The 20,491-nt window shown below is 47.4% G+C and overlaps 1 protein-coding gene across 1 annotated transcript in view; it reads right to left on the bottom strand.

Annotated features, from left to right (window-relative positions):
- Nucleotides 1-20,491, bottom strand: part of LOC140911047 (uncharacterized) — an 85,785-nt gene that overhangs the window by 21,781 nt on the left and 43,513 nt on the right. Inside the window, exons 20-25 of the mRNA XM_073343301.1 lie at nt 17,253-17,333; nt 15,149-15,202; nt 14,806-14,859; nt 14,349-14,411; nt 12,281-12,343; nt 5,820-5,936 (exon numbers count right to left, since the gene is read on the bottom strand). Coding sequence (XP_073199402.1) covers nt 5,820-5,936; nt 12,281-12,343; nt 14,349-14,411; nt 14,806-14,859; nt 15,149-15,202; nt 17,253-17,333 — 432 coding nt within the window. The remainder of the gene's footprint in view (nt 1-5,819; nt 5,937-12,280; nt 12,344-14,348; nt 14,412-14,805; nt 14,860-15,148; nt 15,203-17,252; nt 17,334-20,491) is intronic.

Here is a 20,491-nt window from a genome sequence, read left to right as displayed (position 1 = left end):
GAATGACTTCCACAGGAGAACCTCTATTGTTTGTCTAGCACAGACATTATAGGAATTGTATCAGTCACACCAGCTCGGCACATCAGATTCTCCGCATCTCTTTACATGATGGTATTTGCTACATGATACCTTATTCCTCCCTACTCCCGTGCCCCACAAGTGACTGGCTGATGGTGAGAGAGTCTTAAGTACTTGGGTAACGTGGCATAATGGTTAAAAGCAAAAACATTGTGTCTTTGCCCCTTCCTCCCCCAATGTGTTGTTTTCCTGAAGCAGAGACACAACTTACCTTTCCTCCAGGAGGTATTTTACAGAAACAAATTCACCCACCTGTGATGCTGTCTGATTAAAGATGACTATTTATACATTGATATTACCACTGTTATATAATTTATAACCACAAATCTTGTACAAAGTGTATCATGTAAGGTGTCGATGGAAAAGTTACAGTCTATCAAGTATGATTATCCTGGTTAAATCCATGTATCATCTTTATAGCAGACATTATGACTATTGGCTATGGAACCCTGTGCTGTATTCCCGGGAGACACCCAACAGATGGATTTCCATCAGGGCTAGACAGCTCTGTACTGATGGTCCATCAAGGACACTCAGCTCTCACAATGGGCGATTGAAGAAGCTCATCCCGCCCAGCAGGTCTTCCTGCGGATGCCTCAGACAGCAAGGAGCCAATGACTACTTCCCTGTGATGCAGCAAACCATGTAAAAACATCTGATATGCTCATGTGACCCTAGACTCCATCTTGGGCCAGTAATTTTCCACACACAGTGGCTGTGGGCTTTGTTTGGGATGGTAATTTTCCATGCACATGGCAGAGGATATAAAAGACCCCTGAGAGATCTCCATTTTGCCTCTTTTTCTGCTCTAATCCTCTGGACTGTGGATTTACAAAAAATGGAGCATCTTGAACTATGGACTGAGGACCTTCCAGTCTTTTGGAAGTTACCAGAGACACCTTACAAGCCAGCAAGCTATTCTGGCTTTGCAATCATTTGTATGTATATCGTCTGTTAATCATTTATAACCCTCTTCTTTTCTTTTATTATTAAAATCTTTAGTTAGTTTACTAAGGATTGACTGGAGCATGATATTTGAGTAAGATCTGAGATTCGTATTAACCTGGGGACACGTGTCTGATCCTTTGGGAGTTTGTCACATCTGGTGACAAAGGTTTTCAATAACCTCTCACTATATTAGATTGGGTTGCCTAGATGGGAGCCAAGGGCTGGAGTGCCTAAGGGGGACTTTGTTTGGCTTCTGGTTAATTGGTGTGGTGCTGCAGAAGCTCTTTTGTTACTGGTTTGGAGAATCTAAGTATAGAGTAAACCACTAGCTCTGGGGATTTGTCTGTCCTATTTCATGCAGTCTTCCCTGAGTGTGACATTTTCAGTGTGGCCCATCCCGGTCACCCAGTCACAGCACCACTGATATGCAACATGCAGCCACCTCTGGTGTGAAACATGACACACTACAGAGGACTGGACTCTCGAGGTCCCTTCCAGTCCAATGATTCTATAAGCCCTCACCTATTCACTTATAGTGCTTACAAGAAGTGGAAGATTGGACAAATGACCAGGGAAGAGTATAATAGTATTATGCTTGCCTGGATTGCTCAGGCATGCAGGAGTGAAATCAGGAAGGCCAAATCACACCTGGAGTTGCAGCTAGCAAGAGATGTTAAGAGTAACAAGAAGGGTTTCTTCAGGTATGTTAGCAACAAGAAGAAAGTCAAGGAAAGTGTGGGCCCCTTACTGAATGAGGGAGGCAACCTAGTGACAGAGGAAAAAGCTAATGTACTCAATGCTTTTTTTGCTTCTGTCTTCACGAACAAGGTCAGCTCCCAGACTACTGGACTGGGCAGCATAGCATGGGGAGGAGGTGACCAGCCCTCTGTGGAGAAAGAAGTGGTTCGGGACTATTTAGAAAAGCTGGACGAGCACAAGTCCATGGGGCCGGATGCACTGCATCCAAGAGTGCTAAAGGAGTTGGCTGATGTGATTGCAGAGCCATTGACCATTATCTTTGAAAACTCATGGCGATCAGGGGACGTCCCAGACAACTGGAAAAAGGCTAATGTAGTGCCCATCTTTAAAAAAGGGAAGAAGGAGGATCCTGGGAACTACAGGCCAGTCAGCCTCACCTCAGTCCCTGGAAAAATCATGGAGCAGGTCCTCAAGGAATCAATTCTGAAGCACTTAGAGGAGAGGAAAGTGATCAGGAACAGTCAGCATGGATTCACCAAGGGCAAGTCATGCCTGACTAGTCTAATTGCCTTCTATGATGAGATAACTGGCTCTGTGGATGAGGGGAAAGCGGTGGACGTGTTGTTCCTTGATTTTAGCAAAGCTTTTGACACGGTCTCCCACAGTATTCTTGCCAGCAAGTTAAACAAGTGTGGGCTGGATGAATGGACTATACGGTGGATAGAAAGCTGGCTAGATTGTCGGGCTCAATGGCTCCGTGTCTAGTTGGCAGCTGGTATCAAGTGGAGTGCCCCAAGGGTCGGTCCTCAGGCCGGTTTTGTTCAGTATCTTCATAAATGATCTGGAGGATGGTGTGGATTGCACCCTCAGCAAGTTTGCAGATGACACTAAACTGGGAGGAGAGGTAAATACGCTGGAGGGTAGGGATAGGATACAGAGGGACCTAGACAAATTGGAGGATTGGGCCAAAAGAAATCTGATGAGGTTCAACAAGGACAAGTGCACAGTTCTGCACTTAGGACGGAAGAATCCAATGCACCGCTACAGACTAGGGACCAAATGGCTCGGCAGCAGTTCTGCGGAAAAGGACCTAGGGGTGACAGTGGACGAGAAGCTGGATATGAGTCAGCAGTGTGCCCTTGTTACCAAGAAGGCCAATGGCATTTTGGGATGTATAAGTAGGGGCATAGCGAGCAGATCGAGGGACGTGATCGTTCCCCTCTATTCGACATTGGTGAGGCCTCATCTGGAGTACTCTGTCCAGTTTTGGGCCCCACACTACAAGAAGGATGTGGATAAATTGGAGAGAGTCCAGCGGAGGGCAACGAAAATGATTAGGGGACTGGAACACATGACTTATGAGGAGAGGCTGAGGGAACTGGGATTGTTTAGTCTGCGGAAGAGAAGAATGAGGGGGGATTTGATAGCTGCTTTCAACTACCTGAAAGGGGGTTCCAAAGAGGATGGATCTAGACTGTTCTCAGTGGGAGCTGATGACAGAACGAGGAGTAATGGTCTCAAGTTGCAGAGGGGGAGGTTTCGGTTGGATATTAGGAAAAACTTTTTCACTAGGAGGGTGGTGAAACACTGGAATGCGTTACCTAGGGAGGTGGTAGAATCTCTTTCCTTAGATATTTTTAAGGTCAGGCTTGACAAAGCCCTGGCTGGGATGATTTAGTTGGGGATTGGTCCTGCTTTGAGCAGGGGGTTGGACTAGATGACGTCCTGAGGTCCCTTCCAAATCTGATATTCTATGATTCTATGATTTTTAAATGGCCATTTACAGATTAATTTATGGGAAACAGTTGGACTTTCAGACATTTACCTCTTCTAAGCATTTCTCATGTTCTCGATTCTTTTGACATTCATTTACCTTTATCGTCTCGCTGAAGGCTGAAACTCAGCCATTCCCCGCAGCACAGTTGAGAGGTATGTTTTTATTTTTAGTCCTGTTTCATTGGCAGATTTCTTGCTTATTTAATAAATGATGCTCGTGGGTTGCTGATTAGTATTAATCTACAGTATCCTCTGCTGTATTATGCTTGCCTGGACTCTTCATTATCATAAAATCCGGGGGCAGGACGTTCACATTCCTAAATAGCATTAGCATGTCTCATTTCCAAGTCTTTTTGTTATATTTCAAAAGGAGCCCAGCGTGTCTTGTGTGCAAAGACACATCTTAAAGATGACCCACAAATAGAGCTTTAAAGCATCCAACTGCTTCAGAAATGTAGGCACCAAATACCGCAAATGTCTAGAGTTGTCGGGGTACATTCACTGTGCTAGCAGCTTAAAATTTACCATGCTTTCCTTTCTTATTTAGGTGCCAGTTCCTACCCTGGAGACTTTCCACCATAGACAGGAAAAGGATGGGAGAACGGGCATGTTGTTATCCCTATTTTATACATGGGGAGGTGATGCACAGAGAGGTTAAGTGACTTGTCCATGATCACGGAACAAGGAGGTTGCAGAGCCAGGGTCAGAACTCGGATCTCCTGCAGCTGTCTAGCCGTCTTAGTTCTTTATCTCTGCGCAGGCACGTCCTGCTCACCTTGAAGAGTTAAAAGAACAAGAGCAGCAGCAAACCCTGCACCTGGACTGCTGAGTTCACGTTCCCACGTTGAGCAAGGTTTGAGACACCTCCAGCCCACGCCACCCCTCAGGGCTTTCTTTGGTTCTAAATGTGCTTTCGCCAGGAGGCTCTGTGTAGCAAGCAGAAGCCCACTGAAGTCCAGTAGGACTGGAGGGCACAGGGTCTGTCATGCCCACCTACAGTTCTCAACCTTCCTGTTGCTTAAGTACCTTTTCCAAGCAGTATCTAACTGGCCCCTGTTGCCATAGTGACGGGCAGTATTTATCCTCACAATGCCCCAGCAAGGCTGCCAATACCCCCATGGTACAGATGGGGAACTGAGGCTAAGTGACTTGTCCAAGGTAACACAGGGAGTCTGTGGCAGAGCAGGGAGTCTCCCACATTCCAGGCTAACACTATAACCATGGGTCTGTCCTTCCTCTTACTGAGTCAGTAGCCCGCAGGGGGGACCTTTCAAGTGGTTTACACATGTGAGCCTTTTGTGGAGAGTTTTGCTTCAACTGGTTATTTCCCCTCTCACCACCGATTTTAAATCTTGCTTTTTGAGTTACCATATGCCCCAGAGACTGCTGGTGAGGGCCAAGCTCTGTTATCTGCCATGCTGTCTGTGGAGAAGGCCGTGGTTAGAGCTGGCTACATCGCTTATTGTTGTCAGTTAGGTGCCCGTGTGCTGTCCGTATGCTGGCCCAGCCCTGCGCAGATAGTTGGTTCAGGAGACCTCGATCATATTACCCAGAAAGAATGACCACTGGCACAGTTCAGTGATAAAGGCACTCGGCCAGGTTTATTGCCCTCACGACACAGTACTAGCGCCCTGGCTCCAGGGTTACAGGGACACTAACACACGAGTGTCCAGTGGCAAGGAACGGGTTAGTCAGCAGCGGGAATTTCTGCTGTCCCCAAGGCCACACAAAGGGTTAAGGCGAAGCATCCCAATATTTATAGACGGAGACAAACAACTCTCATACCATCTTATGTATTTCATGACATCTGCTTGTTACCTCCCCTTGTATCATGCTCCAGGTGTCTCCGGCACAACATCCCTGTTACCTCTAGCAGACCCAATTATCTGGCGCTAGGCCAGGATGTCCCTGCACTAAGTTTTTGGAGTGTGTTCTCGCATGTACCCAATATCTGTCGCTTCTTAGGAGTGCCTGTGTTTTAGTGACACTGGAAATGCTTTTGCAAAGGTCATATAGTGAACTTGTAAACATCTGCTTTAATATATGGCCTGAGTTTGGTTCACAGCCTCTTGTGCAGGCCTCAGATCTTGCACCAGGCCCCGTGCTCCAGGCTCTCTTTCTCTCCTACAGTTACAGACTCTTAAAAGCCGAAGCCAGTGGGGTATATGGATGCTCAGCTCCCCTGAAAAGCAGGCTGCAAGTGACTGGCCTTGGCTTTCAGGCTGCACTCAGCCCGCTAGCTCACACCCCTCTAGTCAGTGGCTGGAGCGATATGAATTCTGCAGAGCATCTAATGCAATCTGCCCAGAATGTCTTACCTGTGGTCCCGGGTCACCTTGTGGTCCTTGAGATCCAGGAGGTCCAGCCACACCAGTCTTCCCCGGGAATCCAACCTGCCCTTTAAATCCGCCCAAGCCAGGAATTCCCTTGGCCCCCTGAGAATGCCAAACAGAAAGTGGGTCAGAGACTTCCCTTCAAATACAAACGAGTATAGACGCGCCCCCCGGAAGATGGGGGTTTGCAAAGGCCTACCGAGAACATGCTTTCAGTGGGATTACTGACAGTGGGAAATATATTAACCCTTTACATCTGGTTGTCCTATTAATAATGCAGTGAAATGATTTGAATGTGTGTGTGGGGGGGGAAGGGATGCCCTTTGCCAGCACAGACGCAGTGCTTAGTTAATCCATCCCTTGCACTCACTACAGAGTTATGTCTCTGTGCCATGCCCTCTGCTGTAATGGTCAAAACAGCAGGACAAATACATTTGCATCAGATGAAACTCCCAGAGCAACCTTGTTATCTCAGAGAAACTCTCGCCAAAGAGCCCCCCTATGCTAAGAGACTAATGGGGGTGGGGAAATTTTCTTGACAATACCCATTTCCATTCCCCTGTCAATGCCAGGTGCAGGTGGGTACAGCCTCTGCTAAGGAACAATGTTGATGGTCTTGGCATCTGAACTCTTCTATTTACCCACAGAACAGTGACTAACCATCTAGGTGCTCACCTGGGTCCCATCACTGAGTACCTCACAGATGTACTGATCCTCACAACCCCCGCTGAAAGGTAGGGCTGTGCTTTTATCCCCATTGTACAGACGGAGAATTGAGGTGCAATGTAGATTAAGTGACTCACCTAAGGTCAGGCAGGGAGTCTATGCCAGAGCCAGAAATTAAACCCAGGTCTTGGGAGTCCAAGTCCTGTGCCCTTTCTACTAGACCATCCTGCCTGCCAGTGCCTGCCCTGCCAATGTGCTTCCACCCTCTAGTGTGCCCATCTGTAGGTCTGAGAGGGTTGTTCAGACTTCCTGGCCCATTTAATCCCCGACCTTTCTTCAGAGGCTGCCACCAAACGTGCCGATTGTGACAGTGTTCACAATGGCCACACCCTCATTACTTTGTGACATGGACACCATCCAGCTGAGGGCGCTAAAGTGAGATGCCCAACTCATTTAACATGTGCCACCCAACACCCCCTGAAGGGAAACATGCTTCTCACTCCCCACGGCTGGATGAGTCAGCAAGCCCAGAGGTGGAAAGGCTCAGTTATCAATACTTGAGCCATTAAATGCACACTAATCTGCACTAATGAGAATTCTCCTGAAGTTGCTAGGAGAAGAGAGAGAAGAACTTGAAGGAGGTGGAGGGGAAGACCTCAGTGACTCAGCCAGACTGCATTTCTAATTCATGCAGCTGTTTCTTTTGAACACTAAAAATAGAAGCCCATCCATCTAAAGTAAAAGAGAGTCACATTAAACTATTCTGAAGGGAGAGTCAGCTCCTTCCCTCCCCCTCCCCAATTGCTCCAAAGCAAAGCTCTCTTGGGAATGAGATGGAGTGTGAGTCAGTCGGGTCACTGAGTGTTGGAGGATCAAGACGGGAGCCCCCCGACATGATTGATGCAATGCATTCCCCCGCCCAACAGAGCCTGGTTTCCCATTTAGCACAAGTGACCCCCGGTGACTCTCAGTTTAATTGTATCTCAGGCGCTGACTTGCATAAGCTCGTGCGTGGCCGCAATGCAAAGGAGGCGCTCACAAGAGTGGGTGGCAGGCTGGGTAGCCACAAGGCTAGAACTTCTAAAGCAACCTAGCAAGAAAAAAGTATGAAACTCTTCTTCTCTCTCTTCTTTTATAGGATCCCATGGTCAAGCTAGTCCTGATCCATGGTCCATCCACACCAGAATCCCGTCTCCAACAGGGTCCAAACAGATGCTTCAGAGGAAAGTGCAAGAAACCCACAGTAGGAAGAAGCGGGATAATCTGCTCCCAATGAAGGTGTCCTCCTAATCCCTAGCAGAGATTGAACTGAGCCCTGATGCACTGAGGTTTTATTTCCCTTTCCAAATTTTTTTGCATTAACCATTAAAACTCTGGATATTTTTGCTATCTATATAGAGGTCCAACTTCCTCTGACTCTTGGCAATGGTTTGGCCTCAACAGCTTCCTGTGGCAATGAGTTCCACAGCCCAATTACACACTGAGTGAAAAAAAATGCTTCCTTTGATCAGTTTTGAATGTGCCACTTTTAATTTAACTGCATGTCTCCTTGTCCTTGAGAAGTGAGACTGGGAGAAAAGAAGCTCTCAATCTACTGTCTCTATCCTCTTCATTATTTTAAATAGCTTTATCATGTCCCCTCTTATTTATCTCCTTTCCCAGGTAAACTATGCTCTCTTTCTCTCTTCAACCTGCTCCCTTAATCTCTTCTCCCCTCCCTGTAGCTTTCTATCCTTCTGCATTTCCCCTCGCTAGTTAGTAGCAGACAGGCAGGTATGCTACGTTAATTGTGTTACTAATACATCTGCATTGTCGTTGAGCAATTCTGATGGCTGGAATTTTAAGAGCTGAATTTGTCCATAGCCTGGATTTCAAAGTTTAAAAAAAAAACAATATACTTGAGTTTTGATAAGCCTTGATAATGACACCATTTAGAAACACCATTTACGGCGAAGAAGAGAAACAGACCGCATGAATTCTCCTTCAGATAAATTTCCAACACGCATAATAATGCCCCAATTCGATTGTGACAAGAATAGAGTGTGTGCAATTCAATTCAGGGGAATTTTTCTGTAATGTGAGAAAATCTGTAAAGGTGAACAGAAAAGCTGTTTTAATGTCAAAAACTCTTTAGGGTACAAAAGCAGCAATAATCTAGATATGGGTGTAGTCTGCAACTGCAGAGAATAAATGAACGGCTCCAGTGACTGGCCAAGGGAAATACAATAGAGCTGGTTGGAAAATTTGCATCCCACCAGTTAACCATCAGAAAATGTTTCAACAAAACCAAATTATTATTTTTTTTTTCCGCAAAATTGTTTCAGGGAATGAGCGACGGCATGGATCACTCGGTGATGCCCTGTTCTATTCATTCCCTCTGAGGCACCTGGCACTGGCCACTGTCAGAAGACAGGATACTGGGCTAGATGGACCTTTGGTCTGACCTAATCTGGCCATTCTGATGTTCTTATGTAATTTTGACAAAATTGCATTTAGAGAAAACAATGGGAAAAAACATTTAGAACGTGTCAAAACATCCCATTTCAACCTTTCTGCAACAAATCTTCCACTTTTTCATTTCAAAATGACTTTTCATTTTGAAACTTAATTGTACATAAGACCAAGGAAAAGGGCTGAAAGTTAAACGAAACGTTTCAATTGACCCATAATGAATTGTTTTCCGGAATTTCAGTTCATAAAAAAATTCAAAATTTTGGCTTTTTTTCCCTGATTTGGGACCATTTAAAAAAAAAACACCAAGTTTCATGGGACAGGAAATCTGTTTGCCAACCTGCTCTAATAGACGTCCTTTCAGCACTAAGCCACAGACTATGATAATGTGGACTTCAAGCTGCAGCCATGCAGTGACTGATTTAATGGCCTACATGAAATGAATTGGTGGGTCTCAGTGTTATTCCAACTGGACAGTTGTCCATGTCCTCAAAACCATCCCCCCAATGGGCATTAGCAGAGAGTCTCTGTGGAGAAGCCCAGGACTGAATGTGCTAAGAGCCTGAACTTCCTTTTCAACCCTAGAGGTGGCACTAGAGGACAGCACCATTGATGGTGGGATAAAAAGGGGTCATCAAGCACCTACACTTGGCACCTTTCACCATCACTAAATTCACACATGCTCGTGCACGCACCATTATGAATGAGAAATTACAAATGCGGTGACATTATAAAACAATATAGCTGAGAAAAAGGCTCCCCTGGCATAGCACTGCCAGCCCCAAGCATTCACAAGTCAGGACCCCGGAAAAACAATAGATTGGCTTAAAAATCATGAGGCTTTAAAAACAACACCTTTTGGGTTTGCTTTACTTGCTTTCTGGTGTTTGAGTCTGTAGGTTTCACGTTTTCAAGCTTTTCTCCTCCACCACAGGGGGCAGAAGCTTAGCCTCAGTTCTTTAAATGAAAGTTGAGATTCTAAGGTAATCACGTGACTCTGGGAGCTGGGGCTTTAAGAAAAAACACCATATATATGGCAAGAAGACTCCGGATAAGTCATTAGAGTTGGCAGTCCCTGACATTATCCCCTCAGCAACTGCTAAGGAGCATGGGGAGGAGCTGCCAGAGTGTGCAGGGCGGGAAGAGTAGTTTGGGAGGAGAGCCAAGAAGGTTGGTGGAAGGGGAGCTAAGCAGTGAGGGTGTGGAAATCGAGGAGCATGAGAGAATTGTAGAGGTAGGCAGGGCTGGAAGAAGCAGGAGCACAAGTAGGCCAAGGGAGCATATGGGTTTAAAGTGGCCATGAATAAATTTAGACTGAAATTGAGAAGGTTTCCAACCATCAGAGGAGCGAGGTTTTGGAACAGCCTTCCAGTAGGAGTAGTGGGGACAAGAAGCCTAACTCATTTTCAGATGGAGCTTGGTAAGTTTATGAACTTCATAGAATCACAGAAATGTTGACCTCGAGAAGTCATCAAGTCCAGCCCCCCACATTGAGGTAGGACCAAATAACCCTAGACCACCCCTAACAGGTGTTTGTCCAACCTGTTCTTAAGAACCTCCAATGATGGGGATTTCACTGCCTCCCTTGGAAGCCTGTTCCAGAGCTTAACTTAGTTAGACAGATTTTCCTACTATCTAACCTAAATCTCCCCTGCTGCAGATTAAGCCCATTACTTCTTGTCCTACCGTCAGTGCACGTGGAGAACAATTGATCCCCATCCTCTTTTATAACAGTCTTTAACATATTGGAAGATGGTTTCTATTAAAGGATAAGCAACAGCCAAATCTAATCATCCTACTACGACTTATTTCTAAAATATTTAAACTTTAGCTCACATTCATAACCCACAACATTTCATATTCATTAACTGCCGCTGGCGTCAATGGAAGCAGGCTTGGCCCCCAAATTACCATTGTTATAGAGACAGACCTTGGGTGCACCAACGTGGCTACCTGCAATAGCAGGGCACTGGAGATGATGACCCAGGAGGACCCTTCCAGTTATGTTCCTACGGAGCAGGACTGTAGAGCAGGTGGATGGTGGGAACTTGACCTGCCAGCAGGCAGACAGCTTGGGAGGCAGGAGCGGGTATAGCGGACAGATGGGCAGGTGAGGATTACACACAGTGGCTGCACAGGAAGGGTAGATGGTAGGAAGGAGCAGAAGCAGCATGGGGGATAGGAGAAGAGGAGAGGCCAATGGGAAGAAGGGGAACAGGCAGCTGCGGGGAAATCAGGAGACATCTGGAGGTGCATCGAGGTGAACAGATTTGATTGAAAGCTTTCCAAGTCTTTCCCTACTTAGGAACTTTGGCTGAGGGGGCCTGGACCTCTTAAAAACATCCCCATTGTTACAACTGATGCAAATATTTGTGCAGAGGATGTTTTTTTCAAGCTCGTCCAGGGAGCTGCAAGGCTGGGAAGCATTTCCCTCCCCTGCCCTGCTCTGCTTTGGGTGCCATCACCATCTCACAGAACCTGGACCTCGAGTCCCGGCACAAAGAATGAAATAAATAAAAATGACACCCCTGCTGTAATTGACGAGCCTTCAGTATGAGCAGGCACGGCAGTGTAGATCACACCTCCTCACTTACACAGTGCCAGAGTTTTATTTACCTCTTATATCAGTACATCTGCAGAATACAGTGGACCCAATTCTTCAGGGGCTTAAACCAGTGTAAGTCAGGAGTGACTCCAGGGAGCAATTTAAATTAAACTGCATTAAATTGGTACGAATGAAAGGAGAATCAGGCCCAATATGTTGGGGGTAAAGAGTCTACGTTGTGTATATTTCAGTCCTTTAAGATCAATTGGCGATTCTACAAAAATGGCCCAGGGGTGCATACACCATATCATACCCCACCAGGGCGTCCACTCCAAGGCCTAATCTACACAAAGATTTTGTACCAGTACAACTATGTCAGTTAGGGGTGCAAAGTTTTACCAAAACATCCCCTAGTGTGGACGCAGTTATACCAGCATGAAGGTATCTTATACCAATATAGCGTATTCTCCTTTCTGCATAGGAACGGCTATGCTGGTATAAAGCACCTTTATGCTGCTATAACTGGATCCCCACTAGGGGATTTGTACCACTTTAACTATACCGAGCTAGATAAGGCAGTAGACCAACCCCAAGGGTTAAATGCATCACCACAGAGTGAACTTAAGGAGATATCTCCCCAAGTCCAAGCTTAATGCTTAAGACAGGTGACACTTGCCCTCTGAAAAGGGTACATGCGATCTAGCAGTGTATAATTTTGTTAACTCCACGTGATGGATGGTTCATTCAAAACATGGCCTCTCGGTGTTCTCTTGAGAGTACTAACCTTTTCTCCTTTCTCCCCAGAAACTCCCATGGGGCCATCTGCACCTGACATTCCTCGCTCACCCTGGAGGTAGACAAGAGAAAAGTCAAAGCCAAGGCATGACCCGCCCCGTCTGTCATTTACCAAGCGAGCTGTAATTCAGTGACTAGTGCACCTGCTATTTTTAATGGGCCCTAGTATCGCTTAACGCAGGAAAGAATCATTAGATGTCGCTAGGTTCCCCAAGATGGCAGATCTATTTTGGGAGAGTGAAAAATAAAGCATGGTGGGTTGTCAGCAACAAAACTCGAGGTTTCTGGTTTTCCTTATCAAACAAGCCAATTTCCCACACGTGCATGACATTCCACCCAGGTGCCAGACTGTCACAGGGTCAGGTATGTTGTCATTGCGCCCTATTGAATCAGTCGGTTGCAGTTTGCGTTTAGTAGAATCTGGTTAGTCCAGCAGAAATCTTGATGAGTAAGATGCAGCGTCTGCCTGACTCCCTCTGCGACCCCTCCAGCTGGGTGTGTCGCTGGCGGCAGACACATTGGCAAGTTACCAGCTCTGGTTTGACACAATGAGGGTCCGGTTTGATGCCGTTCAAGTCAATGGAAAGAACTCATTGACTTCAATGGGCTCCGGATCAGGCCCTGAGCGAGGGCTCAGAGCAAGCTAACTAATGCATTGGCTGGCAAAGCTTGACACCTTCCTCACCCAGGGCCGGCTCTAGGATTTTTGCCGCCTCAAGCAAAAAAAATTTTGGCCACCCCCACTTTTTTTTTTGTGGCCCCCCTGCCCCAACTCCACCCCTTCCCAATCTGTTCCCCAAATCCCTGACCCTGCCTCCTCCTCCGGACGTGCCGCATTCCCTCCCCCCACATTGCATCCTGCGGCTTCCCCACCAAAACTCCCCGCCCTAGCTCACCTCCGCTCCGTCTGCTCCCCTGAACATGCCGCTGCTCCACTTCTCCCCCCTCCCTCTCAGGCGAGGGAGAGGCAGGGCGTTCAGGGGAGCGGGCGGAGCGGAGGGGAGCGAGGGTTGGGGGGAGCGCAGGAAGTAATGGGTGGGGGGGGTAGAGGAACCGTTCCCCGCCCCAGCTCGCCTCCGCTCCACCACTGCTGCCTTCCCCGAGCATGCCGCCAATCGGCTTCTCCTTCCTCCCTCTCTCCCTCCCAGGCTTGCCGCGCCAAACAGCTGTTTTGCGTGCAGCAAGCCTGGGAGGGAGGGGGGAAAGCGGAGCGGAGGCGGCGGTGCGCTCAGGGGAGCAGGTGGAGGTGAGCTGGGGTGGCAGGGGCACATTTCTAGGGGCAGCATGGCCGGTGCCGGAATACTGCCCCTAGAAATGTGCCGCCCCGAGCACCTGCTTGTTCTGCTGGTGCCTAGAGCCGGCCCTGTCCCCACCCTCCCTGACCAGCCATGGAGGTAAGAAAAGAAAACAAAAATCAAGAACCAAACCCAGAACTCGTTGACAGACATTTTTTCTGTTGCTGTTCAAAAAGACCCCCCCCAACAGTGTTCACTAGGCAGGGGTGCTGGAACAATTTGTATAGTGGGGGTGCTGAGAGCCATTGAACCAAACTGGAAACTCTATACATGACAGGTTTCAGAGTAGCAGCCGTGTTAGTCTGTATCCGCAAAAAGAACAGGAGGACTTGTGGCACCTTAGAGACTAACCAATTTATCTGAGTATGAGCTTTCGTGAGCTACAGCTCACTTCATCGGCTGCAACTGTATATGATGGAAACCATTTCAAGCCAGGGGTTGCTGCCGCACTCCCTAGTTCCAGCACCTATGTCACTAGGCCTGGTCAACTGACCGAAATTTGCAGCCATTTAACTATATTTGGTAACAAACTGAATTTAAGCTAAAACCAGCCAGTCTGAAACCCATTTAAGCACGTCCACACACGAGCTTGCGCTGACTTAACTGCATCCATTTAGAAGCAGATTGTGTTAAATCAGTGTCATTTCTGTCCCTAGACAAGCCCATGGAGAGGGACATGGGCGTTGGGTAATTTAATTTCAGAGACCTGTAATGCCCGTACAAAGCTTCCATCTGAGAGAGAAGAGGGGCTTTCCCACTCACCTTTGGCCCAAGCAGTCCGTCTGACCCTGGTATCCCTGGTTTTCCAGGGCTGCCAGTCTCACCCTGCACGTGGAACAAGATACTGCAAATGTGAGCAGGTTGGGAACAGAAGGCACTGATTAGAAAGATGATGGGGCGGTTAATGCATGTGAAAACCTGATTTTTGCAATAGGTGTGATTAAACCTCCTCAAAACTGGTGAGTGGCTCCGCTGCCAACAGAATGGATCATGGGATGTGCGACGTCTGCTCTCAGACCTACGGGTAGCTTCTCGGGTTGGGTCTGAGACAGGTTGGCAGGACATGATGACGGGCTCTGTCATGGCCCAGTGCTGTGCCTGACCTGCAGATAACTAGGAGGACCTCATTGCCCTGAGCTGTCATGGGTGTTCACTTCACCTGCGCTAGATCCCCTTTAAACTAATGTTAAAAGGAGGAAGAACAATAAAAAGCCCTCACCTTTATTCCATCTGCACCAGGGCTACCCATCTGCCCGGGAAAACCAAGTAAGCCCTTGGAGAGAAATGACAGGTAGCTGGTAAAGATAAGTAGGACAAAACACAGTGATATCCACCCCTGTGCAAAGGGCCAGCATTAACTCATGCATGGCTTAACAGAGCCATTCTACAGATTTGTGTAAACACTGCACTGCTCTCTTCTTCACCTGCCATTTACCTACCTAGTGGAGTGGTCCATTTGCCATTTTCTACAATCATTCAGGTCAACCAGTTTTCATATTTGCTGCACCCCCCGGAGAATAGCCAAAGCACTCATTATTTCTGTGATGATGCCCGTTTCTTACCTTAGATCCTTTCCGTCCAAGGTCTCCAGTTATACCAGGATCACCTTTCGCTCCCTGAATAAAAGACAAAAAAATCAAGGTGTGGGTGTGTAGCGGGGCAGTTGTCCCACACAGGGAGGAAGGGTTGAAGCAGGCCAGACGAAGCCTGTGCAGAACCTTCCAATTAGAGGAGGGCTCACTAAAGCGAGCCAATTGGGAGGTGGCTTGTTGCAGTGGCCAATCAGGGCCAGCAGGGGCTATATATAAAGGGCTGCTCAACAGAGCAGAAGGAAGTCTCCCCTTGGCCTGCTAGGGAGAAGGACTGGCTGCCTAGGAGCACCATGGCTAGAGCAGTGCTAGGCAGGGTAGCAGAGAAGAAGGAGCTTCTGGCTGGCCGCTGCCAGACTGGGGCCCTGGAGGAAGGTCAGATAAAGTGTTAGGGCTGCCCCCACTTGCCCTGAGGGAAGCAGCCAAAACAGATTGCAGCTTGCCCCTGAAGCAAAGGACTAGACTGGTGACTGCAGCAGTCACCGAGGCGAGTGGCCGGACTATAGACTCCCGACAGGTCCAGAAGAGGACCCCGCAGTCCAGGGAGTGACGCAGGTCCCAGAGAGGTGGAGACAGCAAAGCGGGAGTAATGGTGAGTGAGACACCACCGGAGGAGGGCGCCCTGTGGAAGGACTTGAGCTAATTCCAGAATGGCCAGCAGGAGGCACCACGGTGGTGAGTCTTGCACTGCCCCAGTGTGTGTGTGTGAGATACACACACGTACACACAATGATATGCCACTAGAAAGTTAAAAATACAGCTCTCCTAACAGCATCATCTTCAATTTATATTGCCCCTTTCGCCCCAAAGGCTCCACTGCATTTTAGAAGCTGGTATAAAGGAATCATTTCCCCCACAGAAATGCAGCCACCTCTGGGATGGAAAACACAACAAAACACACGATAGAGGAGTACACTCGGACACAAAGTGACTCTTCCTCTTGGTAATTCTCTGTCGTCTTCGTGTCGCAAGCAATCTCCTGATTTCTACACAGCTGCCGGGAATATGGTTGGAGTGTGATGAGGCCGACAAAGTGCCATCACTCGTCACAGGGTGGCAGCTTGTTTTACGGGGACTCCCGATGCCGAGTGGATTGGAATAATGAACGGCCGTGAGTGTCTAGAGGTTTGGAAAGCTCATATCAGTGCTGCTACTGCAAACAGTTATTAGACAGGTTTCAGAGTAGCAGCCGTGTTAGTCTGTATTCGCAAAAAGAACAGGAGGACTTGTGGCACCTTAGAGACTAACAGATTTATTTGAGCATAAGCTTTTGTGGGCTACAGCCCACTTCATCGGATGTTATCCTGTTTGTGGAACGGGCAACTGGCTGATTTTTTTTCCCCCTTCTCCCCACTTCGGTTTTACCAGCGCTGTGGATATCGTGCTTGGAAGTAACATGCAGGTAAACGTCTGGAAAGCTGAACTTGCCATGGGAGAATTTAAAACTCTGTCACATCAGAGACTCAGGGCAGATTCTCAGTGGTGGTTAATCAATGTCCAAGGGAGCTACGCCAATTTATACCTGCTGAGAATCTGCCCACAGCATAGTTCAGAGTTCTCCAGGAGTGTCTTGCAGTAATTTTGCTTACAGCAAGTCTCACAAACAACAACAAAAGCACTTGAGGGCCTGTGCCTAAAGCCGAGGATTCGTTTTGGGGGAGGGGGTCGGAGGGGGATTCTGAATCTGGGTCAGAAAAGCTGTGTTGCCAACTCTCCTGATTTTGTCATGAATCTCATGATAATTATTGTTTTCCTTAAAGCCCCAGCTCCTGGAGTCACGTGGAGCTGTGATGATTTCAGCCTTCAGTCTTAAAGAAAAAGTCAGTTTCTAGCCCTCACAGCTGTGGAGGAAGCTTCCAAATGTGACCCCCAGTGCACCCTAATGGCTCAAAAAGCAGAAGGCAAATAAAAGAACCCCACATCTTTTATTGGTGCATGATTTTAAAGCCAATCGTGGGATTTTTGGTGAGCCTGACTCCTGATTTTTGAACACCTTGGGGTTGGCAACACTGGAAAAAGGACCAAGCCACTTTTTCAGCCTTCAAAATATCCCTTTGTCTTTCTTTGCGAGACTCACCGGTTCCCCCTTTTGACCCTGCAGACCTCGGTCACCTTTAGCTCCTTTGATTCCATTCTTCCCCTCGAGGCCAGCCATGCCCTGTTACAAGAAGAGTAATATTAATTTCTTCATGCTGACTGCTGTGAGGCTTCTGGCTGCATAAACAAAAACTAAATTGTAGGGCGAAGGTGGTGTGTCCTTCTAAGCACAGATCAGAAGCCGAAAAAAATGGAGTAATATGAATGCTACCACTTTGTATTCATATCGCACTGTCCCCCGAGGGTCTCCAAGGCTTTTGCACAGGTCAAGCCTTGCACATGTGAGATAAGTTTTATTATCCCTGTTTTATAGATGAGAAAACTGAGGCACACGGCAGTTGAATGCGTTGCTATGGGGCCACAACACAGTTCAGTGATAAATGTGCATTCAAGCACTGAATACCAAATTGAGCAAAGTGACCCGTTTTTATTTCGGGAGCGAGGGGTGCACAAAGATGAATGGAGATTCGCACACACTTGTGAAGTTGGTCTGAAGCAAAATTTGGATCTATCTGCCAATGAAAGCACGATATTACTATGAAAACAGGGAAAGTCAATCTCCCCCTACCCCAGTTTCTCTATTGGGTACGATCTTGTCTGTGCATGAAATTTGCAAATAAAGAAAATAAACAAACAGCAGCAATTCTGAGAAGTGCATAAATTCATAGATTTGAAGGCCACAATGGACCATTATGTTCCTCTAATCTGACCAGGAGGCCAAAGAATTTCACCCAGTGATTCTTTTATCAGTTCCATATTGTCACCACCTCCTGGTTTTACCTTGTGGCTGTTTGAGGCAGGGCTATTGAGTTTCATCCAGCTGTACTTTGCCATGCACCCTATGAGCTTATTCTCCAAGTATCTCAAAAAAAAAAGGTCAAACGTTTGCACTGGAAAAATCTACGTGAAGTTGTGCAAAGTTTCACCTTTCACTGCAATTTCCTTCGGAACTGGACTGGGAGCAGGAGCTCTGGGTTTGCTTCCTGGCTCTGCCACTGGCCTGCTGTAAGACTTTGGGCAAGCCACTTACTCAATCCATGCCTCAGTTTCCCAAATCTGCAAAATGGGGATAGTGACACTTTGAGATCAACGATTACAATGACATTTTCGCAAAGCTTGAGCCCACAGTTTGACCCAGCAGCCAGGCCTGGGTACTGAGTGAATAGAAATGTCCAACATTTCAAAGGCTGCTGGTTCAGCTGCCGTTTTATTTATCTAGTTTTGCCACCTTCAACTTCACAATTAAGAACTCCAACATTTCTGCTGACTGAAGTTGGACTCATTCCCACTTCGGCAATGATGACTGACCGCAGAGCACTCAATGCCCGGCGAACGAGCGCAAGCTGGCTGCTTAAACAGCTCATGAGATGAGTAAGCGGCACTCAGCGGTTTGAATCAATTTGCAGCCCTTTGTTGAAAAGAAAGATTCAGTTATTAAAAAGAAATCAGCCACCAGAGTCTTATTTAGAGAGAGTCTCTAAAAGGGCCATTTCCCTGCCTGAAGAATGAACAGCAGATCTAATCACAACAACAGGTGGGCAGGCTGCCTTTTCAGTCGTTGTCCCCCACTTCCCCGCCGCCCCACTAAGTCTCTATCTGCCACTTCATAAACCTTTACAGTGACCAAAGGAAAGTATCCAACACAATTACCATAAACGGGGCCTGATTTTCCTATGTGATGCCCACAGGTTGGGTCAGCAGGGCCAGTGGTTTCAGGAGCCACGTCTGCTCCGGCAATTAATTGCTAAAATTAATAAGAAGGCATGATACCCTGTACGTCCTTTATTTCCATGGAGACCGGTGATTGTTTAATGACATGGTCAATTCCGTGTTGTGGCAGGGTAAGTAAATATCATGTACAAACAAAGCAAATAACAGGGTTCCATTTGCTGTCTAAGCCGGATTGTTTGTTTACAGGGTAAAGGTTGCCGTGGGAAGGGAATGAGAAATAAACCTCTTTGGTGGGTGATTAAACCTTGCGGGAAACTGAGATGTTGGAGTCTTCCAATATTTGATGTTTTGACTTGAAGTCCCAGCTCTTGGAGTCATGTGATTATATGAGAATCTACCGACTCCAACTGAGATCAGAGCCCCATTGTGCTGGCTGCTATACACATGCGTATTGTGAGACAGTCCCTGCCCCAAATCATTTACAGTCTAAACAGACTAAAGGTGGGAGGGAACACAGATGACTTGCCCAGAGTCACACAGCAGGGCCATGGGAGCAGCAGGATTAGAACTCAGCCTCCTTATGCCCAGCCCTGTGATCTATCCACTAGACCACACTGCCTCCCCTAAAATCAAATCCAGTCTTGGGTGGGAGAGGGGCATATTTTACATTCACTGTAACTGTAACTGACTAAAATCCGTTTCTCACCATATAATATTTGAGAACTGACAGGCTAGGAGCAGTTTGCAGCTACAGGCCGTTACACAGAGTGGGCCAGATTCTGCCATCTGTTACACCAGTGAAAATCCAGAGTAGTTCACGTTTGTTGGCATTTGAAAACTGACCGTGCAAAGTGCAGTCCTCTCACTCCGTTTGGACCACACTCCCTGGGCTCAACACTTCTGGGCTCGGGGGATGTTACTCAGTGGAGTTTCTCTGGACTTACAGTGCGACTAAAAGCAGAGTCTGACCCCTAAGTCACTGTCTGTGTGTGGAATTTGCCAAGCTAGCCCCACGGCATTTCCATTGAGAGAAGCATATTCTGCGCTGTATTTGTGTCCTGAAACCATGAGCACCCATGTCACGTGGGGGTGACACTAAGCTTTTAGTCTGCACATGTGTAACCACCCTGTGCACAGATATCTCCGGTAAGAGAACCATCCAGCCCCTGGGTAAAATACGTGGTTATTTCCATCCCAACTAGAGCCTCATCACAGGAGCGGAAGAGGTCCACATGGAGCTGGAACTTCCAGCACGGGCAGACATGCTTCCACTAGCTCTTGTCGCACTAGCATGTTAAAAACAGCCACGGAGCCGCTGCAGCCTGGGTGGGGTGAGCTGGGCACACCAAATACGTACCTAGGGACCCGGACAGGATCGTCCTCGGGGCAGCTACTCAGTTGCCAGGAGCCCAACTTTTCGTTCAGTTGGTGACTTTGGCCTATAGTTTACGAGCAATAGGAAAAGTGGGCTACTGCATGCATAGAAGACACAGAAGGGCCTTCATTGCCTGCTTCTGAAATTCCCAAACGAGCCCCTTCAGGCTTTTT

The sequence above is a fragment of the Lepidochelys kempii genome, chromosome 1, assembly GCF_965140265.1.
Source record: "Lepidochelys kempii isolate rLepKem1 chromosome 1, rLepKem1.hap2, whole genome shotgun sequence".
Lineage (NCBI taxonomy): Eukaryota > Metazoa > Chordata > Testudines > Cheloniidae > Lepidochelys > Lepidochelys kempii.
The sequence above is the reverse complement of the archived record's forward strand: the minus strand, read 5'-3'. Positions and strand labels throughout refer to the sequence as shown.